Here is a 24318-nt window from a genome sequence, read left to right on the forward strand (position 1 = left end):
ATAGAATTGTGTATTCTGAATTGTACGCATAAGGTATGGAAGAAAATACTGTACGGTGTCATTCTTAGATGTTATGGGAGAATAAAGATAGATTTCTAAGTACTCTAAACTTAATAGTGTCTCATATGTAATGTAGCCAATTTTAAACTTAAACTTCATTAGACTGACTTAAATTCTGTTCTCATCCTTTTCATTTACAACTTAACAGAAAAATTTCCTTACTTAAATTCTGTTCTCATCCTTTTCATTTACAACTTCACGGAAACATTTCCTTATATTTTTGTTTCAAGTACAGATTCATCTGAGATTGTTTTTTTTTTTTTTTTTTCATAAAGGAAAACTTTTTTTTTTTCGAACTTGGTAGAACCTGTGATCCTACGAGTTCTCTTATATTTTTACGACTTCATAAATAAAGATCTGAAAGTTCAGACAAATGTAATGCCCGATAAATTGCTGTATTCGGTCAACTATTGGCGAGGAGTCTGGTCTACCACGTAAAATTCCCTGACCGTGGAAGGTATTCATAACGCACGTAAAAATTGAGTATTTCGTTCATATTTAAATATTAAAAAGGGAACAACCAATTTCTCTTACACTGTATTCTCTGTAGATGTAAATTCAACGAAATTGAGAGTGAACAGGTGTAATTGGGCCGTGAATTGAGTCCGAATCTCTAGCGTACCGTGCCGCTGCATTGACTATAGTGCGGACTAACCCAAGTAGCACAGCGGTGACAAGCTGGAGACCTGCAGTGAATACAGTCTAGTCGAACTTCCTTACTTTTTGAATTTCATTGTAATACCTACATAGTATATACTATATTTGCTGACGTATAAGACGCATCTAATTTTCTGTTTCCAGTTTTGAAGGAAAAAATTCTTTCGTTCCATATTTGTGTATATAATATACTAACTGAAGTGTCTGTTCCTCACATGGACAGAATAAGTTTATGGAAAATATTTAAATCTAATTCTTTTTAGAATGTGCATTTCAGCGAAAGTGTAATGATAGAAACGTATTCTATTTTTGGCAGACAGTTTGAAAGCCCTTATCCACCTCTATCCCTGACATATTAAAACCAAGCTTGAGGTAGGTAGTAAGTAGTTCTAGAATTCATGTCAAACGTCTCAGCCATTTTCCCATGATGCGATCACAAACAACAGACAACGTCACTGTCATTGTGTCAAAGAGCAATATACGAATTGGCTTCTTTTCCCTTAAAAACAAAATTTTGCAAAACTTAGGGACACATTTCGCCTATAATTAGGAGTTTATGTACTAAGTTTCGGCTGATTGGACGGGCTCGTGAGGTACTCAATTTTGTCACAAATTTTGACTCTCCACGTACCCCTTAATATATACACTTTAACCAAATTGACATCATAAAAGCCCAGTTCGAAATAGAGACCGGATGTTTAGGCACTGAAAACCTGGAAAATAGGCAGGCAAATAGGCACTAAAAATTTAAATAATAGGCAGTAAAGTAGGCACTAAACTGTATCTCGAAATTATGAAGATAAATACTCAATACCACTAAAAGATAGATTCAAGTCATAGATAATGTTCAAAGAATATAAAAACGCTTGTTTGTTAATATCTTCTTTTATTGTATATATAAAAACAAAGCTTGTTATGCATTCCATATATACAGGGTGAACCTGAAAGATGTGCACATACTTCGAAAGGTGATTCCTGACATCAAAAGAAGACAAAAAGTCCTCTTGCATGTTGTGGAATTCCGCCTCGTGTACGAGTGACAGGAGGCCAACTTGGAATCGAAAATCAAATCCTAACCATTGGAATGAGACATAAAGGCATGCGCATACTTCGGAAGGTGATTCGTGACATTCAAGAGGACTTTTTGTCTTCTTTTCATGTGACGAATCACCTCTCGAATTACGTGCGCATGGTTCCGTTCGAATTGTCAGGATTCGATTTTCGATTCCAAATTGGCACCACTGTCACTCGTACATGACACGGAATTCGACAAAATACAAGAGAACTTTTTTGTCTTCTTTTGATATCATTAATCACCTCCCGAAGTATGTACACATCCTCGAAGTTCACCCTGTATATATATTGTAACGTACCACGTGCTTGTGTTTACAAGCACCTAATATGCTTATATATGTATTATTTATGTTATATAAATTACATATTTTCCCAATGAATGCTTATTTTGAAGAAAATCCCTAGAATAGGCAACATTAAGCACTAAAGCAATTATTTAGGCAGTAAAGGTCGAAATAGGCAAAATAAAAAGAATTGGCTTAGATCGAAACTATAACCTTCCATATAAACTTTAAAACGATACTTTTGATCATATCTTTAATATTAAAGAATAGGCATTTTGCCTAACATCTGGTCTCTAGTCATAAATCTATTCAAAAATTCATTTTAAATAGTTCAGCTGTTTTCCCGTTTTGCGATCACAATTAAGTTGACTTTCATTTATATATTTTACATAAAGTGATATTTTTGCAAAGAATATGTGTGGAGTTACCAATGTGTAACTAAATGTAGAATCATAAGCACTTTTGGGAAGTCTATAGCGCATGCGCGTTCAGAGGAAACCATACATTCAAAATCGGTAAAAGATCTATTGTATCCAAACTGCATTTGCTGAGTTAGTGTAGTAACTAGGATGGTGTTGTGTATCGTAAAAATGCAAGGAAGATATCAAACAACATAGAATTATCGAGAAAATTTATTGAAATTAGAATAATAAATATCTGTATCAGCGTATGCACCAAAACGATCACCCATTTAGTAAATGGTAAGTTTTTGAATGAAAATTTCTCATACTGCATAAATATTAGTTATTTGAACGTGATCTTAATGATAATATTCTATCAGTTGTTCCATTTTTTATATGGGTCGCTTCTTTGGGGACGCTGCAATTGCCCTAAAACGTGCAAGTTCTAAATTACCCAAGACGTAACGTGCATTAAATCTCTCACGCACTATTCTTAAGTGCAGAAGTCTTAAAAATCAATTAGGTGCACAAATTCTAAACGGTAGAAATCCTAAAAGTCATGTAGATGCACTAGTTCTAAATTGCAGAAGTGCTAAAAATCATCTAGGTGCACTACCAGCTTGTTCAATAAGTTTTGTCTTGCGATATAAGATAGTGCTAGTAGGTTCGTCGTGGTACGATCCTACAGATGGCACGACTTTGTGATGAATATTCGTATCGTTAGAGCTGGTCAAATTGGGCGTGTAACAGTTATTATTATTATTATTTTATTTTTTATTTTATTTTAGTTTATTTTTATTTATTTTTTTTTTTTTTTTTTTACAATGGAGAAAATTGAACATCGTACAGTAATAAAATTCCTAGTTTTGGAAGGTGTAGCTCCAAAACAAATCCATGAACGATTGGTGAAAGTGTATAAGTACTCTTTCTCATCACCGAGGGCAGATGGGTTGCTGAATTCAAACGTGGTCGCACAAGTCTTGAAGACGATCCACGTGAAGGACGTCCACAAAGTACGTCAACACCACGTAACAAAGATACAGGATATGGTTTTGGAAGATCGTCAAATCACTGAGAGAGATTTAGTAGAAGACCTAGACTTCTGATTAGGCAGTGTAAGTCATACTTTGACTGATGTTTTGGGTTTCAAAAAACTGTGTGCAAAATGGGTGCCGCATTCGCTAACAATGGAACAAAAACACATGCTAATGCACCTTTCGCAGCAACATTTGGAGCGTTTTCGAAAGGATAAAAAGGATTTTATTTCATCACAATGGATGAGACTTGGGTCTATCACCATGATCCTGGATCAAAACTAGAGTCTAAGGAATGGTGTAAACCCGGTATTCGGATCCGAAGCGAGTGAGGTTCAAGAAATCGGTGAAAAAGGTGTTAGCATCGGTGTTTTGGGATGCAAAAGGGATTTTGTTCATGGATTACCTGCAAACAGGTAAAACAATCATCGCAGACTATTATTGCAACCGTTTGGACCAGCTGGATATCAAATATCGTGAGAAACGACCTGGATTCCATGGGGGAAAATCCTTTACCATCACGACAACCCACCTTGTCACACAGCTCAAAAAATCATCGCCAAAATCAGTGAACTAAAGTACAAATTGGAGCAACATCGACCTATTTGCATGATTTAGCTTGCTCAGACTTCTGGCTCTTCTCACATCTCAAAAAAATCATGCGTGGAAATAATTTGCATCGAATGCTGAGCTCATAGCAGCCGTGGACGCGTATTTCAATAGTCTTCCCGAGTCTCAAGTCAGGAGTTCTGGAACGAGTGTATTGCAGTTCAGGAAGAGTACATTGACTAATCACAGGTGTGTCATCCCACACACTAGTGTGTTTCGTATCAAATGACAAAACTTATTGAACAACCTGGTAGTTCTAAACTGAGTAAGTTCCTAAAAATTTCTTGTGGCACTACCATCGCAACCATTCCAAAAATACTGTAGACGTAATGTACACTCATGTCCAAAATGATTGTCGCATATCTATAGCTGCCTTCTTGTAAGAATATAATTTGATAATGATTTTGCAGGGGAAAATATTATTATTATTATTATTATTATTATTATTATTATTATTATTATTATTATTATTATTATTATTATTATTATTCGACAGGCCATCTGTCTATAATGACAATTTAAAACTTTTTCTTTAAAAAAGAAGTGATTAGAAAGCATTCTATTAAGTACCTAGATCCTCATATTTTGAATGTATGCAGGTTAATATCTGTGTAATAAAGCTATCATTATTAATTTCCTGTGTAGTATCCTAATTTGTAGTTTGTCCAGTTTTTATCATCCAGTAATGTGATGAATCACATTAGAAAGAAACTGATCAATTATTGGCCTAACTATACCATAAAGTTAGAAATAATGTACTTACGAGCAGAGCAAACAAACAGGCAGTATCTTTATTAAGCCTATTACTAATATTATTATTATAGCAATAATAATAGGCTTAATGATAACTAAATTCCTGGCGCAACAGCCCTTAGAAGGCCTGGACTTATGGCACTCATTCCTGTGGGATGATGTGTTGTCAGCAGATCGGCTACCGTCGCCGTTAATGCTTGCTTCCTGGACTACAGTTCGCTACTTTTTTCTTTCAAGTAGCTTCCAGTTGTCCTCACGACGCTGGGTGGATCCCGCAGCGCCAACACCGTCTGGTGAGTACGAATAGTCATACCTATATTTACTTTGACCAGACCTAGGACTGCTTGACTTTGCTGATCTCATGGGGAGTGATATTCCAGTATGGCTAGGACGTTGGTAATAAAATAATAATTATGCATATTGAAATAGTGAGAAAATTACCTAGGAAATATAGATAAGTACTAAACTGACTTCCTGAAGCTACGGTCCATGAGGGGCTGTGCCTGCTCAATGTCGCAATACAACAAGCATCAGTTACGCACTGAAAATATTCGAGATATGAAGATCTTGCTTTTTAAACTGTGTTGCTATTCCTTTATGCAGTGCTCTAAGAAAGTATACCCCACATACTCCCCCTCTTCTATATAGAGCATTGTCTTTACGTCATTTATGAAAAAACATAATGCAAAGGCTTGGATCGGGAGTAAGGAAGATTTGCTCTATTCGATAACTTTTACATACTTCCGACATAATTAAGATCAAAGTAGTTTGTGTTTTAAGCTGAACAAAGTAGAATAAAATAGCTTTCATATGTTGTCACATGATGTGGGCTGATTGCAAAGCCTAGCTACCGAAATACACGTTCTTCAATCACGCTGTAAAAGCTATAGATGCCAGACGGAACAAACGCTGTACGATGGCACTATGATAACCGTAATGGGGTTAGCCATACTGAAAGCTTTATACAGTTCTACCTGGGTTGGAGCGGCAACGCCCTAATCTAGTTACAATGAAGAATTTATGGTAGGGACAAGTAAACCCTTAGATCTTAACCTTCGAGGAAAAAATTGGTTATGTTTTGTCGCGTACTATACTTCTTATTCAATCATTCGTGATTCTACCCTCGTTGATTGTTCCACACATCCAACTTAGTATTCTCATTTCTGTTTTAAGTTTATTGTATTCAAGGATACTATTTCTAATGTCATACATCATTACTGATCTGTTTGACGCTGTCTCACGCACTGCCCTTCAGATGATCAACTAGGGCTCGCACCAAAAAAAAAAAAAAAAAAAAAAAAAAAAAAAAAAAAAAAAAAATCAATCTGACTGTTGTCTTATACACTGCTCTTTAGTTATCTGGGATCTTACGATAAAGACTTCAAGATATTTACGTCCAATTTTTCGTCCTGCTTATATTCTATTATCGATTCCCCTATCTATAGTTCTTTATATTATTATTATTATTTGTTCTGCGTCATTATTTATTGTTGGACATAAAAAGGGAATTCTCATAGCTGTTTATCGGATGAGGAAAGAAATTATAAGTACACTGTCAGAATATTTGCAAGCTGTAGGAAGTGGTGCAAGAGATTAAAGCTGATAAAGTAGTATGTTATCTTCTAATTACTCACATCTGTGGGTAAGATTACAGAATGAAACATATTTATGATATAAAAGGATAAAATTCAACACATTTTTAGTATTGCTTTCTTGTCAAAGATTGTCCAGGTCAGTTGAGCAAGCTAGTCGTCTTGATTAATAACCATATGAAATTTTTCTCATGATGTCACCGATTTAATAAGATTACTTTCACCCAACTAAAATTTTAAAAGTGCAGAAAATTCCAATCTATATTATAAAATTGAAAGTAACTATGTTTGTGACTCTTAATGTCCGATCTCGATCAAATTTTCAACGTAGATGCGATTCTGGCCTGGGAGTGTTTTTAGCTATTTACTTTGACGGTAGAACTTAGGGGAGGGGCAGAAAAAAAAAACTTAACTCTTGAACCACCCGACCGATCTTGATCAAATTTTCAGTGTAGATGAGGTTCGGGACTGGCATGATTTTTATCATTTCATTTTGACGGAGCAACTTAGGGGAGGGGGTAGAGTGGAGATATACCAAAATCAATAAATATAAATATAAAAGTAACTATGAATTAATAACTTTTGAACCACCCAATCGATCTCAATCAAATTTTCAACATATATATGAAGTTCAAACCTCAAAAGTTGTTTTAATCATTTCATTTTGATAGTAGATCTTAGGGGAGGGGGAAGGAAGGAGGAAAAATATATGAAAATGAATGAAACTTAACAACTCTTGAACCACCCGACCGATCTCGATCAAACTTTCAACATAGATAACGTTCGGTCCTGGGATGTTTCCTTCACTTCACTTTTACAGTGCAACGAAGGGGAGTGGGAGATAAATATATGTATAAAAAGTAAATAAAAGTGATTGTTTGTTGACTTCATCACGCTTAAACCAACCGACCGATCTTTAAAAAAAATTTCAACGTAGATGAGGTTCGGACCTGAGGTGGTTTCTATCATATCACTTTAACTGTAGAACTTAGGGGAGAGGAGAAATCTATAAAAATAAATAAAACTTAATAACTCTTGAACCACCCACCCGATCTCGATCAACTTTTCAACATAGATAACGTTTGGGCTTGGGATAATCTTTATCATTTAACTCTGACGGTGCAACGTACGGGAGGGGGAGGGGGCGGAGATATATGTAAAAAAATAAAAATGGAAGTAACTGTATGTGACATCACTCTTGAACCATCTGACCGATCTCGATCAAACTTTCAACATAGATGAGGTTCAGGCCTGGAATGATATTTATCTATTCACTTTGACGATAGAACTTAGGGGAGGAGGTTGGAGGGAGTGATATATAAAAATAAATAAAACTTAATAACTCTTGAACCACCGGACCGATTTCGATCAAATTTTCATCCTAGATGAAGTTCGAACATGAGATGATTTTTATCATATCACTTTGAAGATGTAACTTAAAGGAGGGGAAAGACATTTATAAATGATCGAGAATGGCCGATATTAGTGTCGAATGTATAGTTTTTGAGATCGCTGACATGAACAGTGATGCTTCTGATGCCATTTAAATCCAAATTCAGCCCCGCAAAAATTGTGGGGAGAGAGGGATATATGTATAATCAAAATGACTATCAGTATCGAATTCAGTTTTCGGAGCCGCTGAGATGAACAATGCCGTGCCCCACAACATAGGGAGGGAAGAAGGGTATATAAAAATCATCGAAAATAACCGATACCAGAGAGCGTTTTAGTGATGGTAAAAAGTGACTGACTAACGGAATATGTTACTAGTTTTTCTTAATTTAACCTAGCAAAGCGGTTAATTTATTCTAGTTAAATTTTAGGGGTGTTTGCATAGAAATTTCAAGGAAATTGTATGTTTTTTACGAATGTATAGTTTTCATTTTTTATTTATTTATTTAACTAATTAATCTTACTTTATTTTTTGAAAATTTATTTCTTCCTGATATCCATCTGGATGGTTAAAGTTCAGATCATTGAACTTATACTGTGCTAAAAATACTTTAAATTATTGACCTCTTCCAGTTCTTTTTGAGATAAACTTTTGACTTACGATTTTTCGATGTCTATTTCCATTCCATATAGTTTCCCAGTGTCTATTATTTTGTCAATCATCTCCTGTAGTCTTTCTTTGGTTCTAACTATAATAATCGTATCATCTGCATACCTGATCTTGTTAATAATCTGCCCTCCAATCTTGAAATCTACAATTCCCATTAATGCTCCCTTCATTAAACATTCACTGTAGATGCCGAATAATTGGGGCAACGTACTACATCCTTGCACACTATTGGTTTCTCCTTCATTCAAGCTGTTCTTCACTCGTTGCCCTATGTATAGGTTGTAGATGAGTCGTCAGTCTCTCCAGTTGATCCCGATTTCTTTAAATATGATTACCTCTTCTAAATTAAAGATTATAAATCTAGGTAGTTAGAAAAATCTGCTACTCATAAAGTTTGTTCGTTTAGTATTGTTACCTAAAGAATTTGTGAATGTGGTCAAATTTAAAAAATTGTCTTTTTTGTAATCATTTTCGATACCAATTAAAAAAAAAAGTAATTAATTATTTCCACTGTAATTTCTGTTTTCCAATTAATGTAGATAAAGGTGAAAATGTTTGCGAGGCTCTATTTTGAGAAATTCTAGTGCAATAATGTATTTTATATTTACAATATTGTGTATTGTAATTGGAACCATCCATTTGTACAGTGAAAATTTATTGACCCTCATACTTCCATATCTGTGTATGTTGTATGTTGGTGAGCGTTGTTCGAGGTTACTTATATACTGCATCTATCTTTCGCAGGCAATGCATTTAACAGAGCTCTCCAGTAGTCACACACGCCACCAACTCATCCCAAAGGCAGACCATGGGACCAGATCTCTTCCAAGACATTTCAAGCTTTCCACTCATCACACGGGAGCAGCTCAGAGCTATTACGATGTTGCCAAAGACACTTTATATGTTACGAAAAGCATCGCCCTTATATGTCAGCTTCCATTTGTGCATGCAACAAAGAAATTCCTTACAGGGTTATACAGGTTAGTATATACATAAAAGTAAATATGCTTCGATTCAAATAGAAACCTTGCAAATGCAGCATATAGCCCGACTTTTAATATTAGCATAAAGTTTGTGGTTAACCTCATGGTTATTCGTTTTCCCACAATTGTTTTTACTATTTAGCTTTATATCATTTAAAATAATTTTTACTTTTTCCCTATGTTATGATGACGTCATGTTTTTAATATCATGGCAAAAGAAGGAATACAATCAATTCGAATTCATTTAGATTTAATTTACCAATTTTTTTGCAGGCTAATCAATTTTCCCTATCTTGAAAGTATTATTTGTATAATTTCATAACTAGTTGTTATTTATAACAGCTAAATAAACCTCTCGAATTAAATGAAATATGAAATTATTTACTTAACTATATTCCATATGTTGCGGTGGGCGTTCCCTTGTTTATTCAGTTGTAGCCCCATTAGCACCAGAATTAGTAAAGATTGCTTTTAGGATTACGGACTACTTTAGCAGATTTTAAATGGATCGGACACAAATTTTAACGGTATGTGCAAAAATTGAAATTTTTCAATTTAAGCTTCGACTTCTATATAAATAAATATATGAACGTGTTAAAGAAGTGTTTCCTGGTTTTATGCATTAGTTATTGCCTAATATTTGACAATTTACACATTATGATGAGAGAAACTTAAGTGACCGAGTGTTCTATGCATAATCCATCTTTAGCGGTAAGAGTAGAACAATATAAGCATTGATATTAAGAAGTTACTTGATTGCATTTTAATGGTTGCTAATTATTGGTGGTGTTGACAGTATACTATTCTTCGAATATGAAAAATACATTTACAGTAATTTTTCCTGATATTTACGTAGTGAACATAATGTTCGTGTAAGGAAATTTACAGCCTCTCGCTTTCAAACCTAATACCGGTTACCTGCATATTTCGTAATAGTACAACATATAAATTCTGTAATATTTATATGAATTTTGCAGTATGTTTTCGATCAGTTCAACTACTCTAATAAGCAATGTGAAACAGAGATATCTTGGTTATTTCAAAATTTTCTGTAAAATATATCTTAAAGAGGATGTGCATTTACTAGTTGATTTTTGCATGTCGTTTTATTTCAGATCAGTATCGTATTCCAAATTATCTGAAATGTTAATGATTCAGCAAATACAGACAGTCAATCATTTCTTACGGTTTCGAATTGCAGTTCTCTTTTGCTTATTGTTTTTTCCTGATCAAATCTAAAATAGCGGAACAGTTCTTCAATAAAAACATTTCTTTCTGTTTTGCAAAATATGTGGCCTACGATTATGTTATTGATATAATCGTATTTATAAAAGTAATAAGAATATTTGAAGAATTTCTTCGTGAAATAAATATGTAGTTATTTTTTGTATGAAAAAGTGAATAATTTATTAAATAAAAAAATTATGACTTAACCTAACGTAAGCCACAAATAAAAAAAAAAAATGTAAGACAAAATTGACTACAATGTTCAATTACCTATCTAGGCACTCTCACATCTTAGTGGGTACTCTATAGCTGTTTGAGAAAGTCAAATTGTCATATAAAACTGAATCAGTGCTGTTTAAGAAATAATATATATATATATATATATATATATATATATATATATATATATATATATATATATATATATATATAATTTCAAATACCATTTTATTGTGACAGTAGAAATTCATTAAAATCAGTAAATTCTGCTTTTGCTATTCATAATAGATGTTACAAAATTATTAGGGCCATTCCACGCGAAAGTGAGCCTGAACCCAAATTTTCGAAAACTGTCAAAACCAATGCATTTTTACATATATATGAAGTAAATAGAATGAAATTTATTTTTCCACAAAGAAAAACTTATTTATACTTAGAATTCACGTAAAATTTTAAATCTAAGTTGTGAGTTTGTAACATGTCAGCTGCGAGGATTTTTTTTATTCTTGTTATCGGCAACATTTTACGGTAATTTGTGCATGTTTGGCTAAAGTAACTTCGAGCTATTCAAGATGCTTTTCTTTGCTACAAGCTGCAGTTGAAAAAGTGTTTACAGGATAAAAATTGTTTATAATATCATTAAAGATATAAACGTCAACTTGAGTGTCCTGCCCGTGACAGAAAACTACCAAAAGTTATTGTACTGAACTACTAAATTTGAGAATGTGGTTCATACTTAGTAGAAGTAACAATTTGCATGTGTACTTCACATTTACCAAATTTTGGACTAATGCTAATAATATATTTCGATTTATTTCAATTTGAAAACATGTCCTGCCCGTGACAGTGGGCATGTCATTGGTGAGAAAGTTTGTGTACATTCGTTATTCATCATAGAAAATGATTCCATGTGTACTAAAATAAAGTTTTCTAAGCATGAACATTATTTACTTAAATAGAGGATTATCTATTACTGTCAGTATGATGTTTTAACGTAAAATAAGTGTCATATAAATATTAACATTAGCGTCACCTTTTTGTTCATTTCAAGGGAGAAGTGGATGGGATTGGAGTACGTACAAGAAGGCCAGTATAGAACTTTGTGAAACAAAAGAAAGTAATTGTAGAATGTGCTGTTGATTTCGTAGCAGCTTTAAGCTCTTCGTTTGAAAATATATCTGTTTTACTACTATCATCAGCAGAAATTAAAATAAAAAAAAGACGCTTTGAATAAAATGCGGGAAAATGCTCTTATCAATTGAATTTCTCCAATCAAAACACTTTTTTTTTCCTGCAATTTGATAGCGAAAATTGAGTAGTTCGTCGAACTTTTAAATCAGAGCTTCATCCGTGTAAAATTTTTAAATTCCTAACAGACTTTTATTCAGATTCTGAAAATGATGATTCCGAAAGCCATGAAGCTATATTGAGCGACGACATAGGTTTGCATGTTAACAAGGCTTGTGTTAGGCAAGCTGTTGAAGATATAACACATGGAACATTTTTGTTAATGGAATTTTTCTCTAGTGGACAGAAAAAGAAAGCATATACGTGCAACTATCGCACATAGCCCAGTGAAAGAGGACGAAGAAGTCAAGGAAATTCGTATGAAGACCGTAAGCGATTGCGGTAAAAAATCAAGACTGTTGAAGATGTGTCTTACATGCATTTCAATCAAATAATACCTGTGATACCAGCAGTGCCGTGGCGTTGGGAAAAAGGGGCGAGCGGGGCGTCGGCCCCGGGCGTCAAAGTATAGGGGCGCAAAATTCAGGAGAACAAAATAAAAGATATATAAAAATGGAAGGAAAAAGTATTAAATAGTGCTCAAAATCAAGGAAAAGCAGGGTTTATTTTTGAAAATTTTCTTACGTATGGCGCCAGCCATGTGACGCTTTGCGACTGGTCTGTCGACCTCACTCATATTTACGGGGGCGCCGTCGTATACTCTCGCCCCGGGCGCTGATTTTCCACGGCACGGGCACTGGATACCAGCACCTATTTCATATACCATTAGACAGTGTTTTGTACGAAGTTCCCTACAAGGTGGGTGTAAATGGGCAAATAAAACCATTTCCTAAAGTGTAGGTAGTTAGAAATAAGTGTACTATATAGTTTTATTTTATGTGATAAAAGCGAGCCCCAAGTAAAGTAAATAGAGTTGTTTGTGTACAATGATATAACAGAACAGCAGAAATTGACTTATTTTCGATTTTATTTCAGTTTTCAAATCATTCTTATTGAGATTTTGTGTGTTGATTCACACGGTGTCCTGCCCGTGACAACCATGTGTCCCGCCCGTGACACAGTAAAGTTCAGTTTTTTTATTAATATAAATATTTGGCAAATTTCTCTTAAGTGAAGTTTGGTAAAAAATTTCATCATTTATACATTTCCGGTTAAATAAAAACATTTTGAGCTAAGAATTCACAGAGTTTTGTAACATTCACTTGGTGTGTCGAAAGTCAGTTCTCTTTTTTGTCCCCACCCGTGACAGACGTTTAGGAATTAATATTTTCTACTCTAAACAGAAAAAAATACTGAAAACATCAGCTACATATACTCCTAAGTCTGTGCTGCTCATGTATCATACAATTAGCAGAATTTATGTTGTATTTTTAGAAATATGCAACTTTAAAGCATCAAAAATGTAGTGTAAATGTCCTGCCCGTGACGATGGAATGGCCCATTAGTCTATAGATTTCAAAAAGGAAAAAAAAAATAAATGAGATTTTTATGCATGCACAATTTTCAAGAAATTTAAAATTATTGCAAAATAATGTAGTCGAAACACAGAACAGTTATGTCTTTTGATACAACATTCAAAATTTATAAAATTTGCGTATTATTCAATTGTACAGATAATCATGTGATCAAGTTGATTGCAAATAGCTTTCATGAAAGTTGTGTATACAAATAATTTTAGTTTGCTTTCCATCTGTATACCAACGATATAGATGGTGAATGTCTCGTTTTCACTATAAAACGACCGGATATATATATATATATATATATATATACTGGACCTTTTTCAGCCACTATGGGGAATCAAAATTTCACAATATAGCAACGTCGCAGATTAACTTAGAACCATTAGCATTGCTCCTCGAATCGATTAAGTAGTAACACCAATTGTAACGCTAAGTGATGCTATCGGCAATGTCTGTTGACTTTAACTACCATTTGGAAAGAATCGATGTAACTATTTGATATATTGATAGATCTTCTCTGAGCTGCGACGACGGTACCACATAGTGCAATTCATGTCTCCCGACTAGGACCCGAAAGGTATACAATTATTTATATTTTTCGCTGTATTTTGACTTGTAGAATAATGCTTTGTAGTCCGTGAGCACCATTTTTAGAACAACGGATATATACATATTCTATTTATAATACAAAAACATCCCAGTCTGTGAGCAACACTAATATGCAAACTTCAAAACATTTAAGAGTTACGGGTTGCGTAAACATCCAGGTGAAAATACTGAGATATTCTTAATACCAATTATAAACACATGAAACCTCAGTCTGTCATTTACGCTAATTCCTAATAATTTTAATAGTTCTCCCTATCGGCACTGCCTCCTACCTGGTGCCAAAAGATGTCGCTAGCGTATAGGCAATTTGCAGACGAGCTGAAAGGTTGGAGAGCAAGACCAGCATTAATAAATAGAAAATTTTTGGAAACATTAGTTCTACTATTTCATTATAAAAGATATAGAATACTTTAATTACCCTATATTTCACTGTTATCCCAACTTCCAAAGATACAGCTTCGTACTATCCTGAAATTAGTTTCCCAAAGCAGAATGTGTTTCATCTTTCTGCAACGCCTCGCGAAAACCCCAAAACTTTCTGCAAGCATTTTTGTAATAGTATAGTAGAATTGTAACCTAAAATTTTAGGAAGGGAGAACTCTCTAAAGAGCTTTTCAGTGGTACAGAATTAGTTGGTTGGATCAGAGTTTATCGTTCTTTTCAGCACTGAGGCTGTATGAAATGTGAATCTACAGCTTTACGTGGAATCCAAACGACCGGGAATCGCACGCGAGTCTCTCACGCAGTCACTAGGAAGCTCTTTATTGCGGCTAGAATAGAAACAGGTACTTGCAGCGTCAGAGAGAATCTCTTCCATTAAACTATCATGCCTCTTCTGCTGTGTTAATGTTCTTGTGATGGTCTTCTTGACAGAAGGAACTAGAACAAAACATCATAAAGGCTAGTCTTCATAGTCCAGGTGGCATTTCAATATAGAATGAAGTAAAATAAACAAAATTCTATAAATGCTACAACAAGATATACTTTTTAACAAAACAAGGAAGTGTAGACAAGTTTTGTGTTTTTAATTTACTTTGTTATCTTGTGTAATTTAATCTGTATTGTTTATTTGCAGGTGCATCACGACGGACCCACCGAGCTTAAGTTTAGAGAGCTATGTATACAACCTTTTGTATCAAGTTCCTGTGCCTCAACCTGGAAGGAGCATGAAGTTCTGGTGTTTTGGGGACAATATTATAGTGCAGCGTCCAAGCTCAATCGAAGAATTACCAGTGTTCGATTTTTCATTACGAGAATTTTTCACTCTTTTAGGCGTTGACTGTGTGATACAGTTATTTACATGTGTACTTCTGGAAAATCAAGTGCTTCTTTACTCGAAAGGTAACCAAAGAAGTGGTGTTCATTGTGAGTTTTTTAATTGCAAGAGTGCAGTGTTTAAATATATGTGTGAATTCTATGTAATGATACGATTATACATTTGTATTTGTTTATTCTGTTATTTGGTGAAAAAATAGAATTTTAACTGTAGTATGAAATATTGCATATCAATAGTGGTATATGTATAACCCCTGGCGAGAGAGACAAAGTAGATTTAAAACGAAAAAAAAAAAATCATATAAAGCGTCTAGAAATGATCAAGCTACTTGCAGCCGTATTCTTGGAGTCAGCAACCGGTCATTTTTTCGTGTTTTTCCATAACCACACTAATAGATTTGCATGCCATCTCAAATTGAAAAATCCCTTTCTCCTCTGAAGCTGTAAAACAAAAGGCTAAAATGCCAAGATAATTAACGCTTTAAGAACTTTCCTTTAATATATTAGCTATTATTGGTGCGAAAATAGATAAACATACGGATAAATTTATATAAAGTTACATAACATCTAATTTATATAAAGTTACAATAGCTCGAAGTCACTGAACGGATAAGAAACTTGGATACATCGAATATGGGTAAGATGTTGCTCGCATGAGTAATACGCACGGCATCCATAAAAACTTTGACAAAAATAATAATAATAATAAATAAAATAAAATAAACTAGGGGAAAGAGAGCTTTGGATAGCCTAAGGAAGGGGATCATAATATAAAGACCGATCGTAGGGAAGTTATTATGTCTTTATGTAATGTATACGTTGTTTTCTTTCTTTCTTGGTTTTTGGAATGAATTAAAGATTCGGCAAGTTTTTTCGGCTGTAAATAAAGTATTGACAATGTATATTCGACATAATGTTGAAGGAGATACTTGTAATCAAGTAACTGATTTTCTGGTGTTTCATCCGTGTTTTATTAATTTTAATCGCACTGACTGCGTTCGTCGTCTGAACTTGACTAATTTGAGGAATACAAACAAGACTTCCCAAGAAAAGTACGGAATCACAACAATTCTCATGCTACCTTTAAAGATCAGGGAAATACTGCTCTCCATGAAAGATTAGACACCACAGGTATTTGTTCAATCCCATGTGAATGTGCTTAACAAGGATTGGACAAACATTAACGTCAATAAAAACCAGATGTGAGAAGCATACAAGATAGGTACGATTAAATCACAGACAAGTCAGCATTAGCGCAACATACACTAAAAGAACGACATAAAATTCTGGGATACGGACAAAATCTCGCTGCCGAAACCTCGCCGCCCAAAATCTCGCAGTCCAAAACCTCACGTGGCCAAAATCTCGCCGCCCAAAATTTCGCGTGGCCAAAACCTCACAGGACAAAATCTCGCTGGGTCAAAATTTCGCCGCCCAAAACCTCGCGGACCAAAATCTCGCTTGGCCAAAACCTTGCAGAATGAAACCTTTGCTTAAAATTTACCAATGAGTTTCTTAATTTGCAATTCCTGAAGAGACAAAATATCGTGAGCGTTGGCTTTCTCGGGGTATTCCAGTTTCCTCCCACTTTCTTCATTTCATCATTTCCTTCATTCTGATCATCTACGTCTCCTTGAACCTACAGGACATAATTGAGGTACGTAAAAACTCAGATATTATTTCATACTTTCATAAATATTATTCGATTTTGTTAGAATATACTAAGGTCACCGTCAAAGTGAAATAAAAACCATCCCAGGCTCAAACCCCATATATGTTGAAAATTTGATCGAGACCAGTCGAGTGGTTCAAGAGTTATTAAGTGACAAATGCAGCCACTTTCATTTTTATGTATTTCTATATGTCTACCCCTTTCCCTCCCCATTCCCGTCAAAGTGAAATGATAAAAAAAAAATCCCAGGCTCTAACCTGATCTCTGTGGCAAATTAGATCAAAATTGGTCTCGTGGTTCAAGAGCTATTAAGTTTTATTTATTTTAAAATATCTCCCCGTATCCTTCGTTGTACCGTCAAAATATTATAAAATACCTCCCAGGCTCGAACCTCATCTATGTTGAAAATTTTATCGAGATCGGTCGGGTGGCTGAAGAAGTATGATGTCACAAGCATAGTCATTTTCATTTTTATATAGGATAGATTTTCAAAGCACGCGTTAGAATTTTACTTCTCATTATTTTAATGCAATTATGTGTTATTACTAGAGACCGGATGTTTAGGCATTAAAAACCTGGAAAATAGGTAGCCAAATAGGCATTTTTTTTTTTTTTTTTTTTTTTTTTTTTTTTTTTTTTTTTAAAGGCACTAAACTGTAACTCGAAATAATGAAGATAAATACTTAATACAATTAAAAAATGAATTCAAGTCTTAGAGTATGTTCAGAGAATATGGAAACAAGAGAGTATATTAATATATTCTTTTACTGTATCTATATAGGCCTATAAAAACGAAGCTTGACATGCATTCCATGTATATTTGTAAATACATTCTATACAGCACTTTATCACTACACGTAACAGTCCAAATTTTATACGCTTTATCAAAACACATAGCAGTCCAGTTTTACGGCATTTTATCACTACAAACAGCAGTTCGTAATTTACATTTGATTTGTACACACAGGAGTTCATATCACAACACGCAACAGTCTAAAGATGAAATATTGGCAGATTTCAAACAAAAAGATAAATTGTTTCGTGTATTTTAATTCAATACATTCTGGTGGTTTGTCGACGGTAGGAATAATTCATCTCGATTACGCATGATTACAAGATCCTTTTTGAGGTTTGCAACTGATAAATTATGTCTTTGATCTATAATATGTTTCAAAATTGAGAACAATAGCTCTACTTCCACGGATTTAACCGGGGTATATTTGAAGCACGTAAGAACAAGTGGATAAAATTCATTTGAACAAACTTTCGCTTTTCAGCACTTGTCTAATTGTTTTTATTTTGTCCAAGTCTTACTGGTTGCAATAACTCTCTCACATTTGTTACGAACTGCTTGGTCCTTCGCACCTGGCACAGAGCAAATTTTGTTCACTACAGAATGTAAATGTTCCAGGGAGTTGCTCAAGTTTTTTCTTTCTTTTTCTTTTTCTTTTTTTTAAATTTCGTTCTTCCAAAAACGCCTTTCAAAATTGAATAGTGGGTAGCAATGAAAGTTAAATCATTTTGCATAACATCATTGTTCAACAGTTGTTGTATTATGCGAATTGACGAGGCATCCTCTTCAGAGAATTTACTTCTTCCTCTACGGTCTGAAAGTTGATTGCGTAATGTAGAGCTGCAGAAATCCAAGTATCCCACCTTGTTATTTACTGGGTTTGGAGGTACAGCAAGTTCAGGGGCTGCTTCTTTAAATAGCTGGATCCGGGATGGACCTGTAAAAATATTTTCATGGTATTGGAGATTCAAGCATCTACTTCGAAGAATAAACCACTGATTTCCTCATGAATTTGATGCAGAGCATGTGCGCACGTTATGTGAAGCATAACTGGGAAAGAGCTTAAGGTGCCGTTGCAGCTTTTTTTTTTTTTTTTTTTTTTTTCCTCATCATGTATACCACTGCATCCGTGATAAACAAAAGAATATCTTGATGTTTAACGCATATGGCCAAAGTAAATTCAGTGAAGCAGTTCCTCACATGCTAGAAGAAATATTTTGGGCTGTTGATAATGTTCCATTTTACCGATTACAACACTAGCGAGAAACTGTCCAGAAGTATTAGCCATTTTGAAGAAAATGCGCAGAATAGGCAACATTAGGCACTAAAGCAATTATTTAGGCAGTAAGGTGCGAAATAGGCAAAATAAAATTGGCTTAAATTGAAACTATAACCCCTCATATAAATTTGAAAACGTTATTTTTGATCATATTTTGTCCCGAGATCAGAACCTCGAGATTTTGGGTATGACGAAATTTTGGGACGCGAGGTTTTGCCAAGGCGAGGTTTTGACCCGCAAGATTTTGGACCGCGAGGTTTCGGCCCCAGCGAGATTTTGGTCCGCAGGGTTTTGTACCCAAACGAAAATTCTTTTGGAAGAACGTCCGTTACATACAGATTCACTCATAGATATAAAAGCTATTAAGAGATGGATATAAAATTACTTGATGGCACATTGAACAGAGAAGGTTTGAAATTAAATGAAAGTTGAAATATTTTATTACAATAATAATAAAAGAGAAGAGAATAAAAATTCAAAAAACTGTTGTCTTACAGATTTGAATGAAACCGTGATTTATAACAATTGTTTGATTAAAATTTGAAATGTAAAATTGTAAATAATTGTACAACAATTCCCCAAATCGTGAAAATCTGTCGATTAACATAATGGATTTGAACGTAAGTTACAGTAAAATAAATAAAATAGAATGGAACACCAAAAAATAAATCCCGTAGCAAAGACGGGATATCTGGAAACTGGTGCCTTTCGGCGGGGTTTTTCCAACGTGGAAATGGCTCTAAATCGCACATGCATTTATTTCTGGTGAGTATGGTAAATGTTCCAAGACTTCCCAGAGCACCTGGGAAGCAATTGATTACTGTACTCGCTACGTGACAACGAGTGTTGTTGTTTCTCCCTCCGGATGTATACAATAAGATGACCAAGCCTAACTTCTATGTATATTTCCCTGACAGTCCAGTGGCGATTAATTTCAAAGTCCACCTGCTTCTCTGAAACAAACGGTATCAGCATACGTTTGACGACTGGTGCATTCCGTACCATCCTATTTCGAGCCTGTGTATTGAAGTGAATGAACCATCTTTAACTTAACGCCGTAGTCGGTTGATGTTCTTCTGGTTTGCAAATCTAAAATTATGCGTCAATATTCTTCATCATTTGTACTTGAGACTTACGAGCGCTACTAACGACCCAATGCAATGAAAAGGCACGACCCAAGGTTATCAGATATTGTGATATTCGTGCTCTGAATCTCTTAGATAGCCTGCCAGCTCAAGATTTTTGAGTCTTCGCATTGGGAAATTCACATTTAACACATGGAGTTCTATTCCATGGCGACAACCCACTATTGTATGCGTCCGGTGGGCTAGACAAAGTATTCAACACCTGCTTGTGAATTGTTCTTATTATGCTTAGCTTCGAGCTGAATTTACCTTACTAGCAAACTTAACCAATACAGCTCGGAAATTATCATCGAGCAATCTCTCAAGCTCTTATGTTTCTCCGCCACCTCCATGTTGTAACCGCATACTGGTTGTTTCTAGTGTTCATATTTAACTTATGTCTTATTTCTTACTCGTGGTGGACAAACACCGTGTGCGTGGGTTTTCTCGGGGTTCTCCCGTTTCCTCCCACTTTCTTCATTCCACCATTTCATTCATTACTCATCATCACCGTCTCCTTTAGCCTAACCGGCATAACCGTGGGACGTAAAACTTAAAGATTTCATTTCATTTTTTTATTTCTTACTCCCTCTCCCTGTCCCCTATCTATTGTCACTTCATGTGTTTTTCGTTTCAAGTTAAAGTGACAACTCGAAATATATTTGATTTTTCTTTTATCTTTCATATTACTTCGGGCCTTTCTTTACCCTTGCCGCGAACCCCAGCAAAAGAATGAATGAATCTAGCTGATTGGTACATAAGCAGCGAGGCTATTTTTCCCATCACAATCAATACAACTGCTCTCGTAAAAAGAAGATTAATATCCCACTGTGTTACAGATTTTATCCTTGTGCTCTTGTCACTGTGTTTGCATGTTTTCTATATAATATTGCCTTTTGCGACAGACTGATTTCTGAATTTTACACATTGATGTGTAAAAAAAGACGTTAGCTGTATAATACATCAAATTCCAATATCTTACGCTTACCCCGTAACAGACCGACTACTGTTATGGGTCCAGTCGGCTAACTCCTTCCGACCAGAACGAAATTCGTTTCCCTATCCTGCAGCCGTTCGATACGGAAGCACATCCTTCCTACTAATTCTGAAATCTTTCATGACTGACGTGCATTCTTGTCATGGATCACTTATAGTTTTTTTTTTTTTTTTTTGTTTTGTTTGTTTTTTTGTTTGTTTGTTTCGTAAACATTGCTTCATACATAACACTGGCCACATCAACTACGTATGGCACAGCAACTAGTGGCTTTACCGACTGCATTTGGCACTCCAGCTACCAATTTCCGGACTTCTCTTATGCACGATTAAATGTATACTCGTTTCCCGATAATGCTGCAAGTACTTTATGTATAACCCATGTGTTCATTGCTACAATTCCCTTCTTTTCTTCTTCTTCCATGACATCAAAATAATCTCAGATACTAATAATTCTCAGTATCAAATAAAAGACAAACGGAAGAAGAGGAAAAGGAGGAAGGACAAAAAATATATCAATTACAGTTGATTTTATTATTATTATTATTATTATTATTATTATTATTATTATTATTATTATTATTATTATTATTATTATTATTATTATTATTATTATTATTATTAAAATTAAACTCTCTTTCTTCTTCTTTTTTTCAACTATCATGGGCACTGGGCTGTATTTTTTTTGGGGGAGGGGGGCAGTGTATTTTGTTAATAAAATGTCTATTTTATGGAGGAATCCAATCTTAAATACAATTCTCTAGGTTTATTGTGTTATTGCCTTTCAGACTATCAACGGTTAATGATAGTTGCTGAGTCTATAACAACGCTGTTGTTTCCATTTGTGTGGCAACATGTGTATGTCCCTATCCTGCCAGTCTCTCTACTCCATTTCCTGGATGCTCCAGTTCCCTTTATAATGGGTCTTCACGGTTGTGAAGAGGGATCCCGAACGAATATAAAGGTAGCCAGTGAGGTAAGGAATTGCATTTGTCATTTGATTGTGATTGTTACATAGCTGTTTGTTCATGTCTTTTTTTCTGAATTTTTTCGTTGTAGATTACGAGTCATTTTGCATCATACAATATAGTGTAAGTACAATTTCTCTTTGTGTCGCTTCTTCAAAGTACGTTTTCCATAATATGGTAAGATATGTTTGACATGATTTAATCTTCTTATTCAACTCAGAACCTAATATTATATGAAAAGTAGCCAAGAATGCGGAATTAGTACGATTTAAAAATTAACACGGTATGAATCTCCTAGAAGTGGAAAAAAACTATTATAGGCAGTAGTACAGTCACGTTAGAAAGAAATGAAATGAAATGAAATTAATTTTTTCAGTGTTATGTCCCGCTATTATGCCCTGTAAACTAAAGGAGACTATGACGATGAGAATGAATGAAACAGGAAAGCCCCGAGAAAACCCACGCATACGGTGTTTGCCCACCAAACGGAAGAAGAAGAAAAGGAGACAAAGGCCACTTTGCGGGAGTTGGCCTCCCCACTCATTAGAGGTGTACGCTCTACCACTGAACCGCCGCGGCCCAACATGTTTGAAAGTTTGTCTGTTAGCCGCGAAATCAATCTACCTATTCTAAACAAAACAAAACAAACAAAAAAATCATCGTATTAGACATATTTTGTATATTGTTAGATAGTTACTTGGAAATTTACACCATATATTCTCTGGTCTACTTGAACATATCTTTGTGGGACCGCGATGCTCAGTGGTAGAGCGTTCACCTCTATTGTGTGGGGTCCCTGGTTCGATCGCCGCTCATACCAAGTAAACTTTTCCATGCGGCATGGGTTTCCTCGGGGTTGTCCCGTTTCCTCCCACTTTCTTCATTCCACCATTTCATTCATTTCTCCTCATCACTGTCTCTTTTAGCACACAGGGCATAATAGTAAGACGTAAAACTTAGATATCATTTCATTTCATTTGAACATATTTTTCCTTTCTTTGTCGATTTTATTTTCTGCTTAACTTCGGAAGTGTGTTTTAAGGCACTTATTTCCTAAGAATAAGCAAATTCTTGTCACATAGCATGACACGCAAATTTATACTTTGTCGTGGACTCTCCTTCTTTAGAAGAAAGAGGTGTTCCTTCCATAAAAAGATCAAGCCTTATCTGCGTTCATGTATTCCGTGTTACTTATGTGCATTTTGTTTGCTCTTTTGCATATGTGAACATTAAAAAAATTAATACAAAATGTGAACACAGCAAGATGTCCTAACCCTGGCCATAGTATCCATTAAACTAAACAGTAAAGATCAGGTAGAACTTCGAGGCTCCATTTATACGTTTCAACTATGACTTAAATTGTTGTACCTACAATATCGTCAGAATTTCATAACGAACTCCAAACTAATTTGTTAGTTGCATATTATAACTACGTATTATACTTTTTTTTTTTTAATTTAGTTGCTTAGTTATGTTGTTGTTACCATTTTACCTTGAATTAGTATATAAACTTTCATTAGCGGTGCCCATCTCCTCCAAGTGCTTGGGCACAATCTCCCCAAATTTACCATGCCTAAAAAAAAGAAAGTTCGAAACTTAGGCCCACCTCTCCAAAGACAACGAGTTCCTACACTGATTTGCATATCAAAATCATAGGAGGCTACTTCACTTGAGTCTGTGCCCAGTTTCTTTTTAAACAGAATTAGCCTATATCCGCCTCACGTCTTCTGCCACAATTTTGTCCTTTAAAGAGAGTATATTCCTCCTATGGCAGTTAATTATTTTAAAATTATTAATACTACCTAGGTAGTTACTCTTCACAGTAAGCGTTCTTAAAAGCGTCATTGTGCTATAATTAAAGTTCAATTGTGCAATTTCCAATAACCTTCCCCTTAAAAAAATATATCATGGGTGTAATCCGAGCCCTAAAACCTTCTGA

The 24318-nt window shown here is 34.8% G+C and overlaps 1 protein-coding gene across 4 annotated transcripts in view; it reads left to right on the forward strand.

The window, feature by feature from the left end:
• Nucleotides 1–24318, forward strand: part of pns (DENN domain containing pinstripe) — a 284119-nt gene that overhangs the window by 182586 nt on the left and 77215 nt on the right. For all 4 annotated transcript variants that reach the window (XM_081751956.1, XM_081751957.1, XM_081751955.1 and 1 more), the window contains exons 4-6: nt 9271–9506; nt 15351–15616; nt 22200–22387. In XM_081751956.1, the coding sequence (XP_081608082.1) occupies nt 9271–9506; nt 15351–15616; nt 22200–22387 (690 nt within the window). The remainder of the gene's footprint in view (nt 1–9270; nt 9507–15350; nt 15617–22199; nt 22388–24318) is intronic.

This window comes from Thermobia domestica, chromosome 3 (assembly GCF_964235325.1).
Source record: "Thermobia domestica chromosome 3, izTheDome1.hap1.1, whole genome shotgun sequence".
NCBI lineage: Eukaryota > Metazoa > Arthropoda > Insecta > Zygentoma > Lepismatidae > Thermobia > Thermobia domestica.